A 20,520-nucleotide genomic window follows, 5' to 3' on the forward strand; every position below is an offset into this window, starting at 1 on the left:
CAACTTGGAGTACCCACATGCAGAGTTTTGGGGAGAAAAGGCAGAAATCCTTGCAGAAGGACTGCAAGGCTTTGATACCCAGGACAAGCTGGATTGATGAGTGTTACTACCTGGGAGCAGGTGTTTGGATAAATAGCTCGAGCTTTGGAGAGTCAGTAGTAGTGTTTGGCCCTCTATCCTGCCCACAGATCTGAGAACCAAAAAATTGGTCCAATACAACATTCATCTAGGGCAACAGCATATTCTTTGGTTGGGGTTAAAACTGGTGAGTAATCTTAGAGCACATACCAGACGCCCTCTGCTGAGGCATATCTAGTAGTTTTGGATGAAGCCTTAAGGCAATGTGTATCAGAGAAGGGAAGAAGAAAAAAAAAAAAAAAAGACAAAAAAAAAGACATGGCCCCGCTCCTCGGGTAAGTCTCTTAAGTGTGCATTTTATTTAATTCATCCATGTGAAGGAAATAGAGTTAGCAAGGACGACAGTAAAAACTCCTTACAAATGAACTTTGCTTAGTGACATTCATTGTCAGCCCACATGTTAGCACTCCTAGTTGCTGTCAAGGGCTGCCAGAACACATGTGTGTGATGGAGTGCTTTCAGGAGGTTCAGAAGAAATGTGGGTTTTGTCTAATTTAAAGAACACATGCCACTGAACCACAAATGTTCAACCACACCACTGCACTGCTACATTTCAGACCCCAAAAATCACTACAAATCCTTCAAAGTGTGTAAACACAATAAGAAATGCTGAGCTTTAGGCATGATAAATTAAGATCAGTACCTTTTTTTTTTTTTTTCTTTTTTTAAGAGCTTCCCCTTGCACATTCTACTTTTTATACATTTTTTTCAGTCTCAGGGATAATCTTTTGAGTGGCACCATCCCTTTATCATCCTAACTTTTAAAAAATTGTAACCAATTGCACAAAAACAACATCCCATTTCTGATCATTTAGAAAAAGACTATTTTACTGTGAGGAACAGCCATCAGGAGAGTTCAGGCGTAATAGCAAAGTCAAGAGGAAAACAAAGCCAACTAGCAAGATCAGGAGAAATAATTTAACCCTAGTTTACCAAAACTTTACAGGTCCTATGCTTCTACTTAAGAAACAGTAATAAAACAATAAACTTTGTTGTTATGTAGTTTCTCTCACGGCTAGATTCAGTGCAACAATACTAGGTGGCTTTGGCATGAGATAGATGGTTAGGCTGCTACATTTTCCGATTAGAAGATGACTTGGCATAAAATGATCACCTAATTTTTAACATTTAACAATCTCTCAAGCAAACAAGGTGGAGAAAAACCCAACATGTTTAAGAGGGTAATAATAAATCATTATCTATTCCAGGACTCATGATTTGAATTTAGGTGTTACATATTTAAACATATCACTAAACGTTTCACTAAAACATGACTGCTTAAGAACATCCCTCTGTCTTTGACTTTACTTGCCTCAAACTCTAATATTTGTTATTACCCCATGGGAAGATATGCCTAGACAAACCTTTGCAGTCCTGTTCGAATGCTTCTAACAACTGCCCCAAGCAGCTGCAGGCTACGGCCCCTGCAGCGAGGACCCGGCTCCTTGCAGTCAACTGAAATTGCACACGTGGGGTACGTTGCAGTGAACACAAAACAAGTTGTTTACAGGCACCTTTGCTTTGCTCTGTCACAGGAGGAGTGCACAGTCGTCGCAGTTCAGCTGTGAAGTGCTTTTCCCAGCTTTACTTCTAGCTAGGTGACAACTTTTTAAATCACTTCAGTGTGATTGAAAGTGGCTTGCCTGATCACACTCCTAGTTGAAAACGCATTAAAACTCTGCAATGCCTCACAGTTCATGTACACAATCAAATAAATGCTATCAAAGGATTAAAAAAAAAAAAAAATCGTTAACAACTTTCATCTATAATAAAAGAACCTGAATGCCTGAGCTGACCTGTATTCTATCTGCGTATTCTGGGTCAGGCAGCCCCGTCGACAGGTTAGCGGTATTTAAGTCTCATTTTACTGTATAAAATTCGCCCTCCCCAAAACAACTGAAATGGTCTGAAAACTGTGTGATTTTTTAAAAACTTTATTAAGAAAATAGTTATTTCACTACCTTCCCTTTTTATGATTCCCTTCCACTGCTCTCTGATAGGAGCTGTCTCTTCACAGCTGTAACAGCAATGGGGCTCCACACGAGCCTTACAAGTTTTTTTAGGCTGCTACCATTTCCATTTGGTGAATACCCGTTAGTAAGTACAGTAGAGCAATCACATGCAGTAACTCTTCTCCCTAAAGACCAACTACTCCATCAATCCAGAACACCCAAGGCAGCTTAAAGCTCAAGTCTCTTTCAAAGCTAGGACCTCCCGGTGTGACACTTCAGCGTACCACAGTAACGGCAGCCAGGCAGCAAGCGCGGCTGCCGGATTTTTCAAGATTTTTGACTGGTGCGATTCACAAAGGATGCATTTCTGCTGTTTTATCTACACATCGTAATTGTTCTTAATTATTCCCCAATGTGTTGCCTATCATACTCTGGCCTTCCTGCTATTTATTTGAATCGTTTCTTGGAAGGCCCATAGGATGAGAGTGAATCATCCAGAATAATTACGTAAATTACTGGTGAATGCCCCCTTGAGAGGGGACGTATCTTTTCTAAAAGTTGCTGCTTTTAGCTGAATTCAATTTTACAGTCATCTTAAGAATAATGGTACCATTAAGGTCGTGATCTCTGCAAAAGTAAGAGCATTTGGAAATCCAGACTAGAACAACAATAAAGACGGAAAAACCCATTTGTCACGTGTAACAATCCTTTCAACCCCCTAATGGCCACAATTAATGAAGTATTTCAGTTTATGTCCTGATCTTTAGCATTGCTTATGTGAAATACATATTTTGGAAGTCACTCTGTGCAAGGATTTCAGACGCTACAAACTTTTTGCATTATCTTCAGCATTTTTTGCAAATTTTTTTGCATGAACTTCAGCAAATGAATTGGCTTCATTTTTCAAAAGCGACCACTAATTTCTGGCATCCTAATTTTACAGTTCCCATCTTCAGAAAATCAAGGCCTAACTCTTGCAGATGCCATGTCATTTGTCATACATTTGAAATACAAGTTCCAGACACCTCAACACCGAAGTACCTTGACTTAGAGACCACTTTTATAAATATTGACTTGCCTCTTCTCTGTAATTCAGTGTCTGGATACGTAAAATGCAACATTAACTCAGCCCACCACTCAAAGAAACTTTTACAATTAATTTGTATTAATAATTCCAACCTTCAGCTCCTCATTAGGAAGATAACAGGGAGCCCATAGGACTACTACCTTTACGAATTCCTACAGTTTTATTTACATCTCCATTAACCTGACGGAAAGTAAGACCACTGCATTTTCCATATAACAGAACTCAGCAACAAGAAAACCATTACGTGGATCTCCACATGCTACGGGTTAAAACTACATGCCATGGGCTCCAGGTAACAGAAAAATCTTACCGCCTTCCAGTTATAACAGGCAAAAAATCTTCTGATTTGGCTTCAGTGATTTTAAACATTACTTTCTGCAAATCTGAAATTCCCACAGCCATGTCTTCCAGCATACCTGCTTCTTCACCTATACAGAAAGATTACAGAAGTTATTAACAGAATGGACTGATCAGTCACCAAATAAGTTACAGTAAGACAAAACAGGGATTATATTTTCCAGTTTACACATCCAAAAAAATCACACCCCTAAATCCACATTGCAGGAGCCTACATGAAAGCAGACTGATTATCAGAACTGCTGACTATTCTTTGCGGCCCAAGTGATAACTATAAGCATTAAGCACTTCTGAAAAATCAGCTTTCTATATATGAGCACAGAATAGCCTCAGAAAAAAACATTTTTGTCCCTTCTGAAAGTGGTTTTAAAGACTGTCCTGCTGTTAGAGAACAAAGGTTTTGAGAACAACAACGAGTACCGTAGAAAAGGGAGTCTGACAGCTGCCTCAGAGCGAGGATCTGCAATTGCCTGGGAAAGGGAAAGTGCTGCACAAATGCTAAATCCCGCTACTTTGGTCAAATTCTCTATTTTGAGGAAGAATTTCAATACGTCTAGTTCAACGCATTTTGAAACGTATTGCAGTTTCTCTCTCCCTATGTCCTTTTTCATAGCTATCAAATGATGACATCTATAACAAGTTGGGAATTAAACAGTTTTCAAGCTGTCTTCACATCAGCAACGCTGACATGCAGTTTCCAGAAATGCTGACAGGGCCAAGGTTTACAGAGTCAGTAACTATTTAAACCTGCTATTTGTGTTAGCTTTATAAACCCGATATCTGTGTCAGGCTAAATGACTACACAGATATAGACTTTTTTATTATCGTTATTAATAACAGAAGTTCCCCCAGCTGTACTGAGGAAACTAGTCTCCTGTATTTAAGACAACGCAGTTCAGCACGCTCAGTGGAACAAATAGCAGCTAGCGTTCTCAAAGAAATTGAAAAATAAAATATATGACTGTAATTTTTGATGTGAATTGACATGCAGCACTATGCCAGTGGCTTCAACTGTGCTGTTATGTGGAAGCCTACTGTCTCCTAATGGCTAATATGTGTTGATTCAGATAAGCCAAATTCCTGGAACTGGAATAAAGGTTAAAACAAGAACCTACTGGATGAACTTCTCATCTGTATGCACGAGGAACTTTGTTCAAGAGCAATACTTACTATATGTACTAAGGAGTCCTTCATACTGTACAAGCAGTCCAACAGTATGCAGTTGTTGTAAAAAGCCCTGGTCATGTAAACCTGTGTGCAATTTCATTATAAACCCACAGACCAATCCAGCGAGCTTTAAAGACAACAAGAAGAAGTGTGAAATTAATAGATATGTTATAGTTAAAATAAGGATTGCTATGATTTTACACAATACAAGTAGCATTTAGATATTTGAGAAAACAAAAGAGCTATTTAGTGACTACGTCCATCGTCTCATATTAAAACATTACTAAGGCATTCTGTGGTATTAAAGGCAATAAAATATTTCCCTATTTTATACTAGAGAAGCTTCATTTGTTTCATAGGGTTATATGTGACTTACACTAGTGTAACTGAGATGAGAACCTCCCTTGGCAGGCTCTTAACTAATAAGGCTGCGACTGATGGATATAAAAGCAGTTAGGCACCTAATGCAACTGGGTCTCCTTGACAGTTCACTCTAACTCCTTAAGTTATGTTGGAAAACAAATACAGCTTAGGGGAGAAATTAGACCAACCATTTAGAAACTATCTATCTGGAAAACACAGTCTACAGAAAAAGATTGAAAGAACTTAAGTTATTTATCAAGTGAAAACAACTCTGAGATGAGACATGGTAACAGACTTCAAACACAAATACTGCTACACACTGAAAGGGAAGAATCTGTTCTTTATTTCCAAGGCGAACAGCAGAAAAACATGTCTGGCTTGAATGGCAGCAAGAAATACTCATGCTGGACTTCAGGAAAAAAACATCCTAAGGATGAGGATAGTTCAACGTTGGAATGGAGGATCTGGGAAGACTGTAAAAATTACTATGTGTAACTATTCTTTATGCAGAGGGGAGGGATTAGGTAACCTCTTCTGGTCCATTCCAGACTATTTCTGTGACTCACCTATTCAGTTACTATGGATTTTCATCTGCTATTCATTTCTCTTTCAGAGTATAAAATAGTTAAGTGGATGTAATGCAAAATACATGAAAAAGCTGTGTTAATTTGAACCCTCCCCCTCAGCCCCACAAATACCGGTGTAAACAGGATGCTCCATTATAGCAATGCTAGTAACCTAGAACAGCCACTCCAGCAGGAAAAAAAGTGACACGAGATAACCTACTGCTTGACTAAAGACGACATCTCTCCTTAGGGTCAGCATCAAACACTGAGGCAAACTGCACGCGAGTTCCTGGAGCAGAACAAACGTCATCGACTGCTTCGCCCTGGTCACCACCTCTCCCATGCAGTCCTTCAGCGTAATCACCAGGGGATAAAGCTGTTCATACCAGTCACCTGGAATGAGACAGATCATCAGCTGCAAAAAGTTGTGGTAGAAATCCTTCTCAGCTTGGCGAGGGGGCTGCAGGGGCTGTGTAGATCCTCCAATACTTCTCCCCAACACCGCAGCTCTCTCCTGACCACTGCAGCACAGCAACCACCACCAGAGGATTTGCTTAGAGGAAGGATGGATTACAGCTTACCACCAAGACTGGGGCTAAATCCTTGGCCTAAATCCACATATATCCTGAAGCAATAACTTTCTAAGGCAGATTAACTACTCTGTGAAACTCACGCTGAAGCGTTCTTCACAAAGCATAGAGGGAGATGTGTGAAAACCCATTTAGCGCAAGATGAATACGGTGGAGAGGAGGATCTTCTGTTCTTTCCAGCACTGACAACCTTGTTATCCAAGCAAATAAACTGCGGTCAGAAGAAGGGGAAGAGCGTATGTTTAAGAAGAATTGGGTGCTGGAAGGCAAAACAAAAGAACAAGCAGCCATCTGGGAAGGATATTATCTCTTTAATGTATAGGCTGGAAAAATACTAACCTTCAGGTCACATTGCTTTTTCTTTTTTTGCTTCTCTCTATATTCTTCTCTTTAAATATTTAGAGATATTGAACTCATTTTTTGAGTTATTCTGAGCAGAGAGACTTATAACTATTTGTAATGTGTTTTCCTCTGTTGTTAAACTATATCTTAAGGAATATCAGAAAAAAATGACTAGTGAAATACTTGAAACATGGGATTCCTTAAGACATTAAAAATGAAACAGAAAGAAAACTAGGACAGAGGAAAACTAGCATATAGCTGACCCAAACTTGTCTGATTATAAATCTATTCCTGAATTTTTTTAGAATTTAATAAAAACAGACCTCATTCAAGTTGCATGTGCTTTGTCTACCCCTCTAAGTAGAGCAAATAAAAAAAACCTCCCCCCTTCAGAATCTACATCTCAATTTTACTGTTATAGTTTAAAAAGAAAGATAAATCAACACCTCCAGAAGAATCTGAATTAAATATAGGGAGTGAAACCAACGTAATACTGTCCATCACTAACTCATATTTTCTGTAAATTATTCTAATTCAAAATCAATAATAATTAAAATCTGTTCTATTTAAATTGCAATTATGGGGGAGACAACAGCAAATTGTTTCAGGTAAGATTCTGAGTCAGACCTAGAAAAACTCACTAGCGCTGAAGAAGTTCTTTAGGCAGGAAGAAACAGTTGCCTGTTGGGAAGGTTTCTTTGGCTACACTATGGAAAAATGTATAAATGAATAACATTGCACCCAAGAGGACTAGAGAGACCTTTGAAAGTTAGGAGAAACTGTAATAAATGAGGTGTAGAATGGAGAAGGTAGGAATAAGGTCAGAGCAGTCAGAGCAATTTGGGCTGCTTTGCAAACAATTTGTGGTGAGACACAATGTGTTTTAACACAGTCGTACATATTTGGGGGAAGAAATACAGAGTGGAGAACTGTCCCCTGGAAAACTGGAGAAGAGCAAGTATGAAAAGGAAGTCAGGGCCATCATGCGCAAAACAGAACATAAGCTGCCCCCACTCTCACACTAAAGCAAAGAGAGGCGATTTTATATATGACACGTACTAAAAGACTACCGATAAGCTGCACGCCAAGGCCTGGTGTACACATTTCAAAAAGACTGCTGAAAAAAGGAGGGTGTGCAGAAAGGAGCTACCAAGATTTAGAGTCTGATCTCATTAAGCTTATCAATAAGACTGAGCAGCAACATGTTTTCTCTTCTTCACGAGGAGCAAATAACAAGTATTGAATGGATCTTTATTCTAGTGATCAAAAGTAAAACAAGAATGAAAGGCTGGAAGCTGACACCAGATGTTCACATTTAGAAATAAGGTAGATACTTCTAGTAATGAGCATCTAGAGAAATAAAGTACCCAGGGAAGTGGCAGATCTCCCGTCTCTTAATATTTTTAAAAACAGAACACTTTTTTGGAAGACGCACTTGAGCAAAACAAAAACAGAACTTGGTAAGTCTCAGTTCAGCTGGAATTTAAGGATGTGTAACATACAGCAAGTCAGACTAGACACAATAGACAAAATAAACTATCCTTTCTGATCTTAAATTAAATTAAGTAGTCAATCAATAAGTAAATGCCAAGGAAAGCAACTACAGCAGAATGAGATTAAAAGATATCATTTATACTAAATCAGTGGAAGTGCGCTTATCTGACTGGAACAGAGTTTGTTGTCAATATTCTATTTTTGAGCTTGAGAAAGTAATGAAAAAGATCATAATTAGTCACTTCAAAGTAGACCTGAAAGTTCAGCCAACAGAGGCATCAGTTCAATTTCCATGGCAAATTAGATCTGGACACGGACACAATCGAGGATCTTGCAAGTAGACTGATGGCAACGAGGGCAAGAAAGAAAAAGATGGATTTCCATAACCAGCTGCACTTGTGACCCCGGTTTTACAACTTCAGGTTCCTTGGATAGGGCTAAAGAGTATTACAGACTACTGTTTTTCATGAAAGAGAAGGTCACAGACTGGTCACAAGTCACAAAACACTGAGATTTTTTTCTACTGAGTTGCTGCTTACCCAGTCACTCCTCATCTTGTATTGCTGCTCCTCTAAGAACCTAACTTTGCACTTGCCCTTACTGAGCTTGATCCTATTATTCCATTTCCTCAAGATCAGTTCCAATCCTGCTCCTGTGGTGCCTCAAGCCTCTCCCAGCTTTGTATTATCTGCAGATTTTTATAAGCATCATCTGTATCTTATCATCCAAGTCATTAAGGAAAATATTCAATAATACTGGACCCAGAACAAATACAAGTGGATTCTATTCTATACAGCCTTCCAGGTTGACAGTAAATCACTGATGACTACTTTCCATTACAATTTTTCCAATTATTTTGCACATACCTTGTGGTAGCTTCAAAATCATTTTCCTGTAAGAATTTTGTGTAAGACTGTATGTTTAGAATATCTTACTGTACAAAGGCAAAAAAAATAGGACATATTTAATACTACTACTAACATTAGTATTTTTTGTCAGTGATAGTTGTATTAACAATGGATTCAAATTTTGGAATTCTCAAGGCTATTTTTCCCATTTTTAACAGACAGTCATGCTAAATGTATGAAAATGAACCCTACTGAATATTTAATGTTCCAAAGAATACAATGCCATGACTTTACCCTGTAGAAAGCTGTACTTATATAAATATTTTGCTTTGTAGAAAGCCTATCGTCATTATAAGTCTGTTTAGTTATGCTTAAAATAGCAGCTTTCCAAAAATAAAAATCAAACAAGAAGTTTGTAGCAAATCTCACCCCTAACAGCTAAAGAAATTATTTTATTATAGAATACATTGATTATAGAATGGAACTGTACTTACTAACAGAAAACAAGATAAAACCATACCCAAATGTAATTAAATTATCCATAACAACTGTCTGACTCCTTGCTTAAACCCAAAATTCTTGCTCACAATTTGTAAGGACGCCCAATTCCCAGACGGTGGAGCTAGTTAGCAAGCCTAAAAGACGGACTGCCTTGTTATTTACTACTCCCCATTATAAAATTAAAATAGGATATTCTGCTTTGAATGGAATAGTGTATTCTCATGTTTACTCTTTTATTTTAAAGCAAGTTCAGTATGTTATTAAGATCAAAACAAGAGGTGAAGCACAAACAAGAGCTTCTCCAGCAAGCCTCTGGAGGGACAACTAAGAGATCTTCATAGATGTTCACTCTTTGGGCTGTGTTAAAATCATCATATCTTGGATATCCTGTTTTAAATACTCTAGCAAGGATATAAATCACAGTCATTAGTTTACAGTGCATAAATCTCTGAATCGCTCCAAATATTGAAACAGAGATGCACATTTATGGAATAATGGAGACAAAGCATTAAATTTTAAAGTTTATGAATAACTTCAATAGGCTTCAGAAAATATAACTGCTTGGTATGCATGGATAAATTTGGAATATTAACAAAATTTATAAAGAGATAATATTTGTAAAGAGAGCTTTAAAAACCTGGTCTGAATTCAGGTTTAGATCATTCTGATTCATCTTGCCACAACATTGCTGACATGCGAGGATGCTGCTTGGATAGGAGCAATTGCTCGCAAGTGAAGTCCAAAAGATTTTGGGAGAAGTGCAGGATGTCCCACAATTCCTCCTTCACAAGAAAACCTGCAGTTGGCTCAGAATCAGTTGCTGCCATAAAGATGCAGTCAGGCATACAGAGACTCAGGACCTTGACTCCTACAGTCACTGATGACAGCTTGGTGGAGTCACTAAAGGAAGGGAACGGTACAAATTACCACTTTTGTTATCTCATGCACTCGAGAGCTTACACAAATGTTGACCCTTTAGATCTCAAATTTGTTCTGCTTTTCTTTAACTGCAAGACTTGCATTCTAAACAAAGTCAAAAATATATAGAAAAAGACTGAAGAACTAATTGAAAGAGTAACTATTTCAGAGAGAACATTAGGAGCAAGGATATTATCAACCTGTAGACTCCTAGTAGCTTAAGTGACAAGGGCAGGTTGCCCTGTTTGGGACACTTGGCTTCCAAACAGGAGTCCTAAAACCTAGAGAGGAAGCAAGGAAATTCAAAAATCATGCTAGCCAGCCTTTGGAAAGGAAACTTAAACAAAGTATAAAAGCCAGCCACATTAAAATGGAAAATGGAGGGAAGAAATTAAAAGAAGAAATATTACCACTATGCAATTAGCGTGGGATTAAAAGGAAAGAACATGTGCAGCACGGGCGCTGAATAGATATTCTGCTTCCATTTTTAACAATGAGTTGTGGAAACTGAGCTTATGACAGAATTTGCTCTTTGGTTGCTAGAAAATGCTTTTCAGTCCTATATCCTCTTAATCAACATGCCTACACAGGCAAGTGATCTGCTTAGCATCCAGCTTGCAATATCTAGGTGATAATATCCAAGCTGCAGTATGTCAAACTGCAAGTTAAATTTGATAAAAAGTTTGGCACAAAAGCAAGCTCCTGTTCCTTTCAAAATCAAGCCCATTGAACTGTTTATTAAAATGTGCTGGTAATCACATAACAAAAATCTTAGGGTTTTGCAATAACACTCCTTTCTCCTTTTACCCTGGCAAAATAGGAGGCTAAAAAAAAAAAAAAAGCTAATTCTGTCACTGCTGTCCACACCATCTAAAGATCAGTGGATGTCTTTGATGACTTTAAGTTACCTCAAAATGTAAATGGTATGATGGTAAAAATTAAAAGCAGAGTTAAAGGCAGAAGAAAGCATAACCTCTTACACTTAAAGCCGCAGAAGGTTTTACAGATGTATAGCAATGAAGGTAACAGCAGCTATCCAAGACTTCAAGAGCAACTTATTTACTGTAGCTACTCCCTTAACACATGAACATGCAAATAACCCATGAGAGGACTGAGGCAGCAGACGTCAAACAACATTAATAAGTTGATGGCTTGACATCAGAAACTGAACATTAGACAAACTCTAATGTCTTAACGGAGCAGGCAAGCAAAACCAACCAACCAATCCACCCAACCCCCCCGTCCCAACACAGCTGGCGCAAACAGCATGAAATAATTAACCCACAGAGTCTGAATTTACTCCAGCAGTATAGAATCATTCTTCTGAAATAATCTTTTTTAAAGGCAAGTTCAAAAACTTAATGTGGCTTGTGTATTTGACCTTGCATCATAAAAAAAGGCAGCTTCCTATTTCTTCATTTCCCCAGTCAGGTCATGGAGCTCAGTTTAGCTCAAGGGTGAGAGCTAAGCTCTTTGAGAAGGGATGAGATTTTATCCTAACATATCTGCAACATTTCTCACTAGAGAACCACAAACTTGAACAGGTCTTCCTACCATTTCTGCAGTTAATACAACATTGGTTTACTTTGACTGCACAGCTTTGGTGTCAGGAGGAACAATTTTGAATTCTTGAAGATTTATTATTCCATAATAATTATCTGAGATTTTAAATATGATCACACTAGTTGAGGGTGAAAATTGAAACCACTGAATCATGTATACACAAATGTCTCAGCAACTTTGGTTAAAGTGGAAACAGAAAAAGGCGGCTGATGGCAACAACAGATATAAGGTAAGGCGAATCTAATATACTCAAAAGACAGGGGTAATGGATAAACCTTATTATAGAAGCGTTGTGAAACTTGATGTTCTGATGCCTTGTTTACAGAATAATTTGTTGATTCAATTAAATGGTCTTCCTTTCCCTTTCACATTAGAAGTCATTAAGCCTCTGTCAATACCTGAATCACTTAAGAGAAAGACAGAAGTGGCAAGTCTTATGTTCTGGGTTACATATAGCCCAATAAATGAACCTATCAAAAAGAAAGGAGGATACAAAAGTGAGAGGGGGATAGAAAGACAACGTAGGGAAAAATGCATGGAAATAGGTGAGACTCATCAAATTTTGGAAATAAAGATGACGCACAGACAGGTTTAAGAGGTCAGGAAAGAAAAATGTGAGGACAAAGAAGAGAAGAGAAAGTTTTGCAGAACTGTTTTTGTTTCCTCAAAGCAAGTAAAGTCTGCTAAGCAGGCAACACATACTTTAAGTGAGAATCTTTCATCTCCACCTCACTAAATGATAACTTCACAGTAAAAGATCATTTTCTGAAGATGCAAACAAAACTAGAATACAGCTTTATTTTGCATTTTCACCACCAATTACATTTGGATGTATGCAGTTCCCCAGGGTATTGAAATACAGAAGGGTTTCATCCAGAATTGCAGTCTCTCCATCAGGGATAGGATTATTTAAGAAAAAATAACTCACATATCCCTATAGAAATGTGGCTATGAACAGTTGTTTTACTTCATTTCAGCTAGGAAATCTGGCACCATTCCCCAAGAGCTCTTTACTACCTGCACTGAAGGTTACTGTTGGGCCGTTCATCTGCCCAATGGTAAAGTTTACAATTCTATAAGCCGCTTCAGGCAAAACCCAGGTGAAACCATATTGCCAGCTGAAGCTGTGTGACATAACTCGGTGAAATTTGCTTGCAGAAAATTAGGGAGTACTCCCACAAAGAGAACAAGTAAAAGAATGGCTGGGCAACAGAAAAAATGAAGGGATGAAAATGTTGTTTTAATGCTGTGAAATAATTGTCCAAAGGAAATCAGTCTTCGGGGAAAAAAAGCTCTCCTTTAAAATCCATCTACTCCTCCTGATTTACCCTGCAGAGGGATCATAATCCTGCAACTGATGAAACACACCATGTTACCTTGGTAACTGAGAACTCAAACTCAAATTCAGCCCAAAGTATACACTCAAAGGTCAGACTGCATGAAAATTAGGCTGAGGATATAATTCATGTTGAAAGGTAAGTACAATGGAAAAGGTGTTGCTGATATCTCAGATTTCAAAGTTTCAATACAATAAGCAAGCCTGTCGGAAGCAGGTGGGGAGGAAGGGGGAAATCATACAATTTCATCACTGTATAAACCATCACAAATATAAACCTACCTTAGCAAGTTCTGAACATGTATTAAGACAGTATCTACACTTATAGGAATATGCTGTTGCTTAAAAGAATAATCGTCATATTCTCTATCATCTGAAATGAACATGTGACACATTCTTTAACATCTATTTCATTCTGTTATATGCTACACAATAACTGTATCATAACAACCAAGTTCACTAACAAGAGCAAACATTTTATCCCATACTTCAAAGCATACTTTTCAATAATTTGGTCAAATCCCTGAATATGCCCCATTTTTCTTTCAAAAAGCAGCACAGCTTTTCTTAGGATCAACTCCGGGGCTGAGGCAGTTGCAGATTCAATAACCTATTTGTGGTCATATATTTTCTGTATTACTCAGCTAGGTTACGTATTAACCTTAATTTGAGCATAAGTACAACATACTTCAAGCTTCTCCTTTATATGATGTTTGAGAATTGTATGTACTTGACTTATGAATTTGTATGCACAAAATACTATCATTTTAGAAATGTATCTATGCATGTGAACACGTTATGATTTTATATCTAAGAAAAGACCATGAACCCATGCAGCCAGGCTTCATATGCAGAATGGACCAGAACTAAGGGTGAATTCATAACTCTGCTTTAGCATCTCAACCTCTGTCTAGGTGCTTCACTGTGCATCCTCAACATTGCCTGTCAAACCCTCAAGAGTCATGCAGAGAGAAAAACAAACATACAAAACCATACCTTCATACAGGAGTGAAACATGAAAAATTTTGGCCCCAAAGTTAATGGTTTCAGAAAACTATTAGGCAACCAGCTTTGCCACACAATCAAATCTTCAGAAAGGTCCGTCTTTTAAGTAAGTCCTATAACAGGAAGCCATTTAAAACTTTTTCCATTTCTATATGACCTTGAAATTCCAATAGGCTGACATAGGCATTAGGATTCCAGCTTGCATGAAATCATAATAAGGACATGATGCCTTCCACAAAAAGGAGAACATAGGAAGAGAATGACCTCTCTGAAATCTGCTGCGCTTTACATTTGATGAGATGCTGCACAACTCAGCAGAAGTACCGATTCTGCTCTCTCAGAAGGACACTTCCACTGATTCAGGAGAATTAGGGGAAGACCCTGAAATCACGGACACATTCAAAAGAAAAAATTATCCTAGTGCCATAACACCTAGATGTTTTTCTGTGTCCCTGGCCTGTCAGCTCCAGAACAGAACCTTTTCAGCTGAACACAACATATCTCCTACAATTTTTAACCATTACAATCACCATTATTGCTTAGCAAGTGGTATTTTTCAGTCTATTTGATGGCCACTTATTACAATCCTTAAAAGGAAACAACTTGAAGTACTTTGATTTTGTGAGCTAAAAGTTCTAATCAATATTTCAGTTGCCTGTGTAAAGTGTGAGCCTGAATCAAAACTAAGAGCACCCTTCTTATTTTTACAACTCAAAGTAGAACATAAGACACAAATGGACTGGTGCTGGTTAAATATATATCATGGCTTATATAGAACCACAAAGGAGATATTCAAGGGCTTGAAGAGACTGAAGGAAAAACAGGAATCTATATTTTAAACTTTCATGCTGCCGAGCTTTTCAATCTCTTGCTTTATGGACAGAGAGCATGCAAAATGAAGGAAAGCATAATCCTAAATAATGACTTTTTTCCCCCCAGACTGGATAAACAAAATTCAATCTCAAATCCTATTCCCTAACTAAAAGGATTCTTGACACATGGAATACTGATTATAACCAGACCATGTGTGTCTATGTATTCACACACACACACACAATGTAGTAACGTGGGGGAAGAAGTTTGGATGAAAGTATAGTACCTGACCTGCAAAACACTTTCAACAGTCCTTCTGGATTTGCAGTAACAGCAGAAATACTAGTGAAACAACATCTAGGGGAAGAGAGGAGATGTGGGCACAGGAACAAATACTCGGTCTTGTTCTCGTAATCAAAAATTGGAAAGGTTGGGGTCACTTTTTAAAGACTGTTTCAAGTCGACAACTATTCCTACCTCACTGTTGAGAATTTTGTACCTTCTTATCTAAGGAAGGTCTGAAAAATACGGATAACTTTAAAAAAAAAAAACAAACACACAACTGCATCGATACTTTGCACCTGCAAGCCATCAATAGGAAACACAGATGAGATCAGCTCTCTCTAGCATGAGGGATACTTTGCTGGTCGACAAACTCACAGAAGCAAACAGATAAGAAATATTCTGTCTCTAGACTACTCATTGAAAAAAAAAAAAAACAAAAAACCAAAAAAACCACTATTAAAAAAACCTTCAACACATCTAGCAGTGAAAATAGAAATTCCAGGATCCCAACACAAATCTCTTATATTGCTAGAAATGCTGACTTACTAGCTACTTTAAGAATCAAGTTTGCAGCCAAAGTCTGGTGTGATAAATTTACCAGTACTGCATAAATGATTCATAGCAAAAAAAAAATAGCTTTAACTCCACATGTATATGAAAGTACTACAAACAGGTTCTAGCAGCTTCAAAAGCCTTAGAGTAAAATTAAGTCATGAAAGTCTGGAAGAAAAAAAAACTGTAAAGGGAAATACAAGATAAAAGAAAATACTGGAGAAAAAAATCCATCAAATAAATTGGTTGCGTTTTGTTTGTTTACTGAGGAGTAGCACAAGGTTTGGTTCTGCTTTTCTTACATTTGGAGTAGTACACTTGATCACCAAGGTGCTGTCTCATTTGTTGCAATGTGTGCAGGCATATACACGAGCACAAAAGAGTCTCTTCAGACGTATGAGGCAGATCTTGACTCATCTAGATTGTGTGAAAGCAATAAGGAACCTGCCCGTAGGGAAGATCAGAAGACTGGGGGCAAGGACCTGCTGAGAGCTTTCTTCACATCAGCTCATGGAATCATCCCCTATGCAGCATTCAGTACTGATACATATCAACTTCTGTATTCACAGAACAATGAATTTAAGCAATTTAGAAAACAAAACTCAGTAACTCTTGAGAAAAGTGAAAGGGCTTATAAAAGAATGACACTGAAATAAAACGTTTACCTTTCCTTACAAGTCTCCTATGGGTTAAGATGCACTTAATTTTTTTCCTCAAAATGGTATATTCAAATAAAGCCTAAAATAAATTAACCTATATCAAAAGCCTTCAAAATAAAAGCATCTTACTTTCATAAGGTTTTCATGTAGCACAAAAAATTCAGCACTGCAAACAGTTTAAGTGCACAACTGAGATGCAATTTGATAAATCGCCTTCCATCTTTCAAGGCTAGGACTGTGCAAAACCTTGCTATCAGCGCTTTTATCAGATACTATTGACTCTTCTCTATCTCATTTTTCTGTGACTTCTTCCAGTTTTATTTACTCTAGTCAATGAAAATTGGTTGCTTACCACCTGTGTGTGACGTCTTGCGATCTGCTGGTGAAGGGTCGCTTTCACCTTCATTAATGCTGCTGCTGTTGTCTTTTTCAAGCAGTCGGTCCACCATGGCAATAACGCAGTTTAAACTCTTCCCCACATTGGCCCACACCCTATCCTGAAAAGAGCATGAGTATCACCACACATTATTGAACAAGCACAAAGAGACGATAACAACTTCTTAATAGCACCTTAAGCTGGAGAAAGAGAAGTGCAAATTACAGAAGTATTAGGGATCAGCATATTACCATTTTCCTCATTAGGTAGTGCATTGGCAGTTTAAGACTTTTTCATGGATTTTTTTTCTGCAATGTTAAATGACTGAACTGAAACGGGCTGTTTTTTTTTTTTTTTAGACACTGAAAGATGTATGCAAAATATTTTAGGTCCAACCATAGAGAACTAAACAGTTTGACTGTATGGCATACTATAGTAAGAGTCCTTGCTAAATCACATCTTGTGTGCAATTGCATAGTTTTGCCATGGTACCTGGCAATCTCTTTTTGAAAATTTAACATACCCTTTATTTTTATCACGTGACTTACTCTGGTAAAGCAAATGTAAAACTAAAGAATTAGAATCAGCAACTTGCCGTCGTGACATGTTTATTAGATAGTTTCAGAACAAAATGAAATCGCGCTCTCATACAAACTGCAACCATGCCACTTCACTGAGTGTATTACAAATAGGACAAATACAGAAATAGAAAGAAGTCAAGATGTAGAAGCAGAGAACAAAAGAGGAGATAACGTGGAGTGCTAGGGAGAGCTGCGATGGAATAGAGATGCAGGAAGGTGCTGGATGCTGCAGAAATGAGAGCTCTTACACCTACTCTTGTGTGGTCAAATAAGAAAAAGGAGAAACGAAACCATACAAGAACTCTCAGGCTGTATACAAGTCTAACAAACAAAGCTTGTAAAAAGCACGTATGCTTTAAAACTGAATCATTCTGAAGCAAATGCAGAACAACAAGAGTTGGCTTGGGGTGGGGGGGGGAAAGGAAGATAATGTCACTGCTCTTCTTTCTACTTTATGATATAATAGCCAGAAGCATCATGTACACAGCAGGCTCCTTGAGGTGTAAGAATGGAGTTGCAGAAGAGGGCATGAGAGAAGGTCAAGGAGAACTGAAGCTCAAGTAATGCCACGGTCCCATATAAATGGTAATGCCTGGAAGCTGGTCGAGGGCAAAGGAAGAACTACCACTGAGGCAAACTGCTAATCTAGTATTTGTTTTGAATTACATGCCACTGTTCTTAGGCCATCGTCATCGCACCAGTAGAGGGACGCAGTCTCTGTCACCTACTTAGGGGGACATCCTATGACAGGGGAGCACCCTGCACTGGGGGGCATGGCAGGGGCCTGCGGAGCAAGGAGCATGGACTCGCGGGCTCTGTTCAGCAACGCAGATTCTCTCCTCCAGCTCCCCAAAGCGGGTGCCCGGAATTGCAAGGACCTTGCAGGGCACCTAGGCTTATAGGGGAATGTAGGAATTGGGGACAAATATGGTTTGAGGCCCTCCCTAGGGCATCCCCAGGCCTTGAACACACTGTGATTTCAGAAACTGTTATGGTATTTCATCTACAGATGAGTATTTCTCTTAATGACTGAAAACACGTTAAGCAAGCTACACTGCACGAGAGAAAAAGGTTTTGTCGTTTTACAAGGGATGAGAAGTTGCAACTATCAAGTGAAACTACATTTCATAAATATTTGTTCAAAGACGGCCTCTAAAGTATTGCATGCACAATGCAAGAAGTGGAAATATCTGCACCTGTACGCACAAACCAAACTATTAGACACCTGACTACCTCAAATTCACATACATAGACACAATTTAAAGCCACAGGTAGAGGACTTTACTTCAAAAGTTTATTCCCATATGTACCTCAAACTCTTCTGAAAAACATTCAGAAGACGGATGAAATAATTGATTTCAGCCATCCACAGGCACTAGTTTGCGAGAAGTTTTCTATGAAAAACAATGAAGGCACTAGCTTGTGAGAAGTTTTCTATGAAAAACAATGAAATACTATAAATAGTAAAAATCCTGGTCCCACATAGTTCCAAGTTTTACCAAACTGGCAGGGAACTGTAGCTTTTCCAATCACTGAAGTTGCTGAGGTGCATGCCTACAAGTTGTTTGATAAGCTTGCAGCAACATAATTTCCCCTTCCTCCCTCTGTGTTGGGAATGCACTGTCCCAGCAAGCACTGTTAGGTTCTTAATGAACATCTGGAGTCATTGCACAAGCAATGCACATATGAGTTCCTGTTTCATTTAGGTAAGCATGCTTTTCTCTTTTTAAACCAACTATTAACTTAGCAGTGAGATGATGTCTACAAAATTCACACAAACTTCCCCCGAGGGTTTTGCAGTAAAATTCATAAACATCTGTTGACAGAAAAGTTCACTTTCACTAAAAAACACCTGGCCATTTTACATATAGGCAAATAACACACAGGGAGTAAGGGCCTGTCCTATGACTCTTGACTTCTCCATGCAGGAGGCTGCTAGGATTAGAAGCCATCATTGCAGTCAGTCACAAAACATAGATGCATCTATCATTCATGCTGATGTTATTCTGTCTGGATTGGAGATGGCCACATTTCTACAAAGGGCCCACCGAAATACTGCAGTTCAGAAAGCGAACGTTTGAGTAAAAATGCAGTTTCCAAATCGATTAAAATCAAGCGGCTCCATATTCTCTGTGAGAAGAAATCCATTCATTTCATATTCTTTCTCACCCCTTAGTATTCCCTTAAGGTTTTCCTCTAGCCTAGCACATCTTCCACCCACATTTCACCCTCTTAAGCAATCTATTTTCAATTCTCCTAAGAGCTACTTCACAAGTGCGCATTTCACAGCATGTGTCAGGGTAAAAGGAGAAAATATTCCCAGGCTCTCAAGTAAACTTTCTTATAAGCCCTCTGCGTGAAGGAAATAAGTCTCATTTCTTGAGAGACTAAAGTTTTGAGTCCCTAGATTCCTAAGCAGGATGTTTCTCCCCTGGTACTGGCTTTCCCACCAGTTGCTATGGGGCTAACGGAAAGGCAAACTTCCAGTTGTGGTGTGAGAGAACAAGAGAAACAAGGCCTCTGACTCCCTCTCATAACTGTTTCTTTACGCTCAACAGTCAAACGTGTGACAGGAAGAGAGGAAACGTGCAACAGGGCTTGTCCCTGTAGGGACAAGGCAGATTGGGACAAGTCAAAGGCAGGATGCCCTCTTCTACTTCTTCCAAGTTTCAACAGCTATTTGGGAGTGTAGGGACTCCTGGCATGTATGGCAACAAATCTGCATTCCCCTAGGCGTTGCTAGTTACAAACGCTGGAGTCATACTTCTCTTGTCGCTTCTGCTGGGTCACTGGCAGGCACGCGTCTACGCTCATAATGACTTCCATGAAAACTTAGGCTTCAGCAGCACAGAGAGACAAACGTTTTTCTCAAGGCATCTAAAAAAAAAAACCTGTAAAATAATTCTCTCTCATCCATTCAATTAAAAAAAAAATGCAACTCATTTCCATTCATTTTGAAAGTACCATTAAAAGGCTGTTCAACTCCCTCATTTCAGAGAGGGCGAATAAGAGAGGAAACAATTTCCC

General features: G+C 38.5%; 1 protein-coding gene across 10 annotated transcripts in view; it reads right to left on the bottom strand.

Moving 5' to 3' along the window:
- INPP4B (inositol polyphosphate-4-phosphatase type II B) overlaps positions 1-20,520 on the bottom strand; it is a 325,541-nt gene that overhangs the window by 47,680 nt on the left and 257,341 nt on the right. For all 10 annotated transcript variants that reach the window (XM_068942137.1, XM_068942132.1, XM_009689286.2 and 7 more), the window contains 4 exons: positions 16,889-17,033; positions 5,851-6,023; positions 4,705-4,828; positions 3,488-3,605 (listed from right to left, as the gene is read on the bottom strand). In XM_068942137.1, coding sequence (XP_068798238.1) covers positions 3,488-3,605; positions 4,705-4,828; positions 5,851-6,023; positions 16,889-17,033 — 560 coding nt within the window. The remainder of the gene's footprint in view (positions 1-3,487; positions 3,606-4,704; positions 4,829-5,850; positions 6,024-16,888; positions 17,034-20,520) is intronic.

Source organism: Struthio camelus, chromosome 4 (genome assembly GCF_040807025.1).
Source record: "Struthio camelus isolate bStrCam1 chromosome 4, bStrCam1.hap1, whole genome shotgun sequence".
In the NCBI taxonomy this organism is placed as follows: domain Eukaryota; kingdom Metazoa; phylum Chordata; class Aves; order Struthioniformes; family Struthionidae; genus Struthio; species Struthio camelus.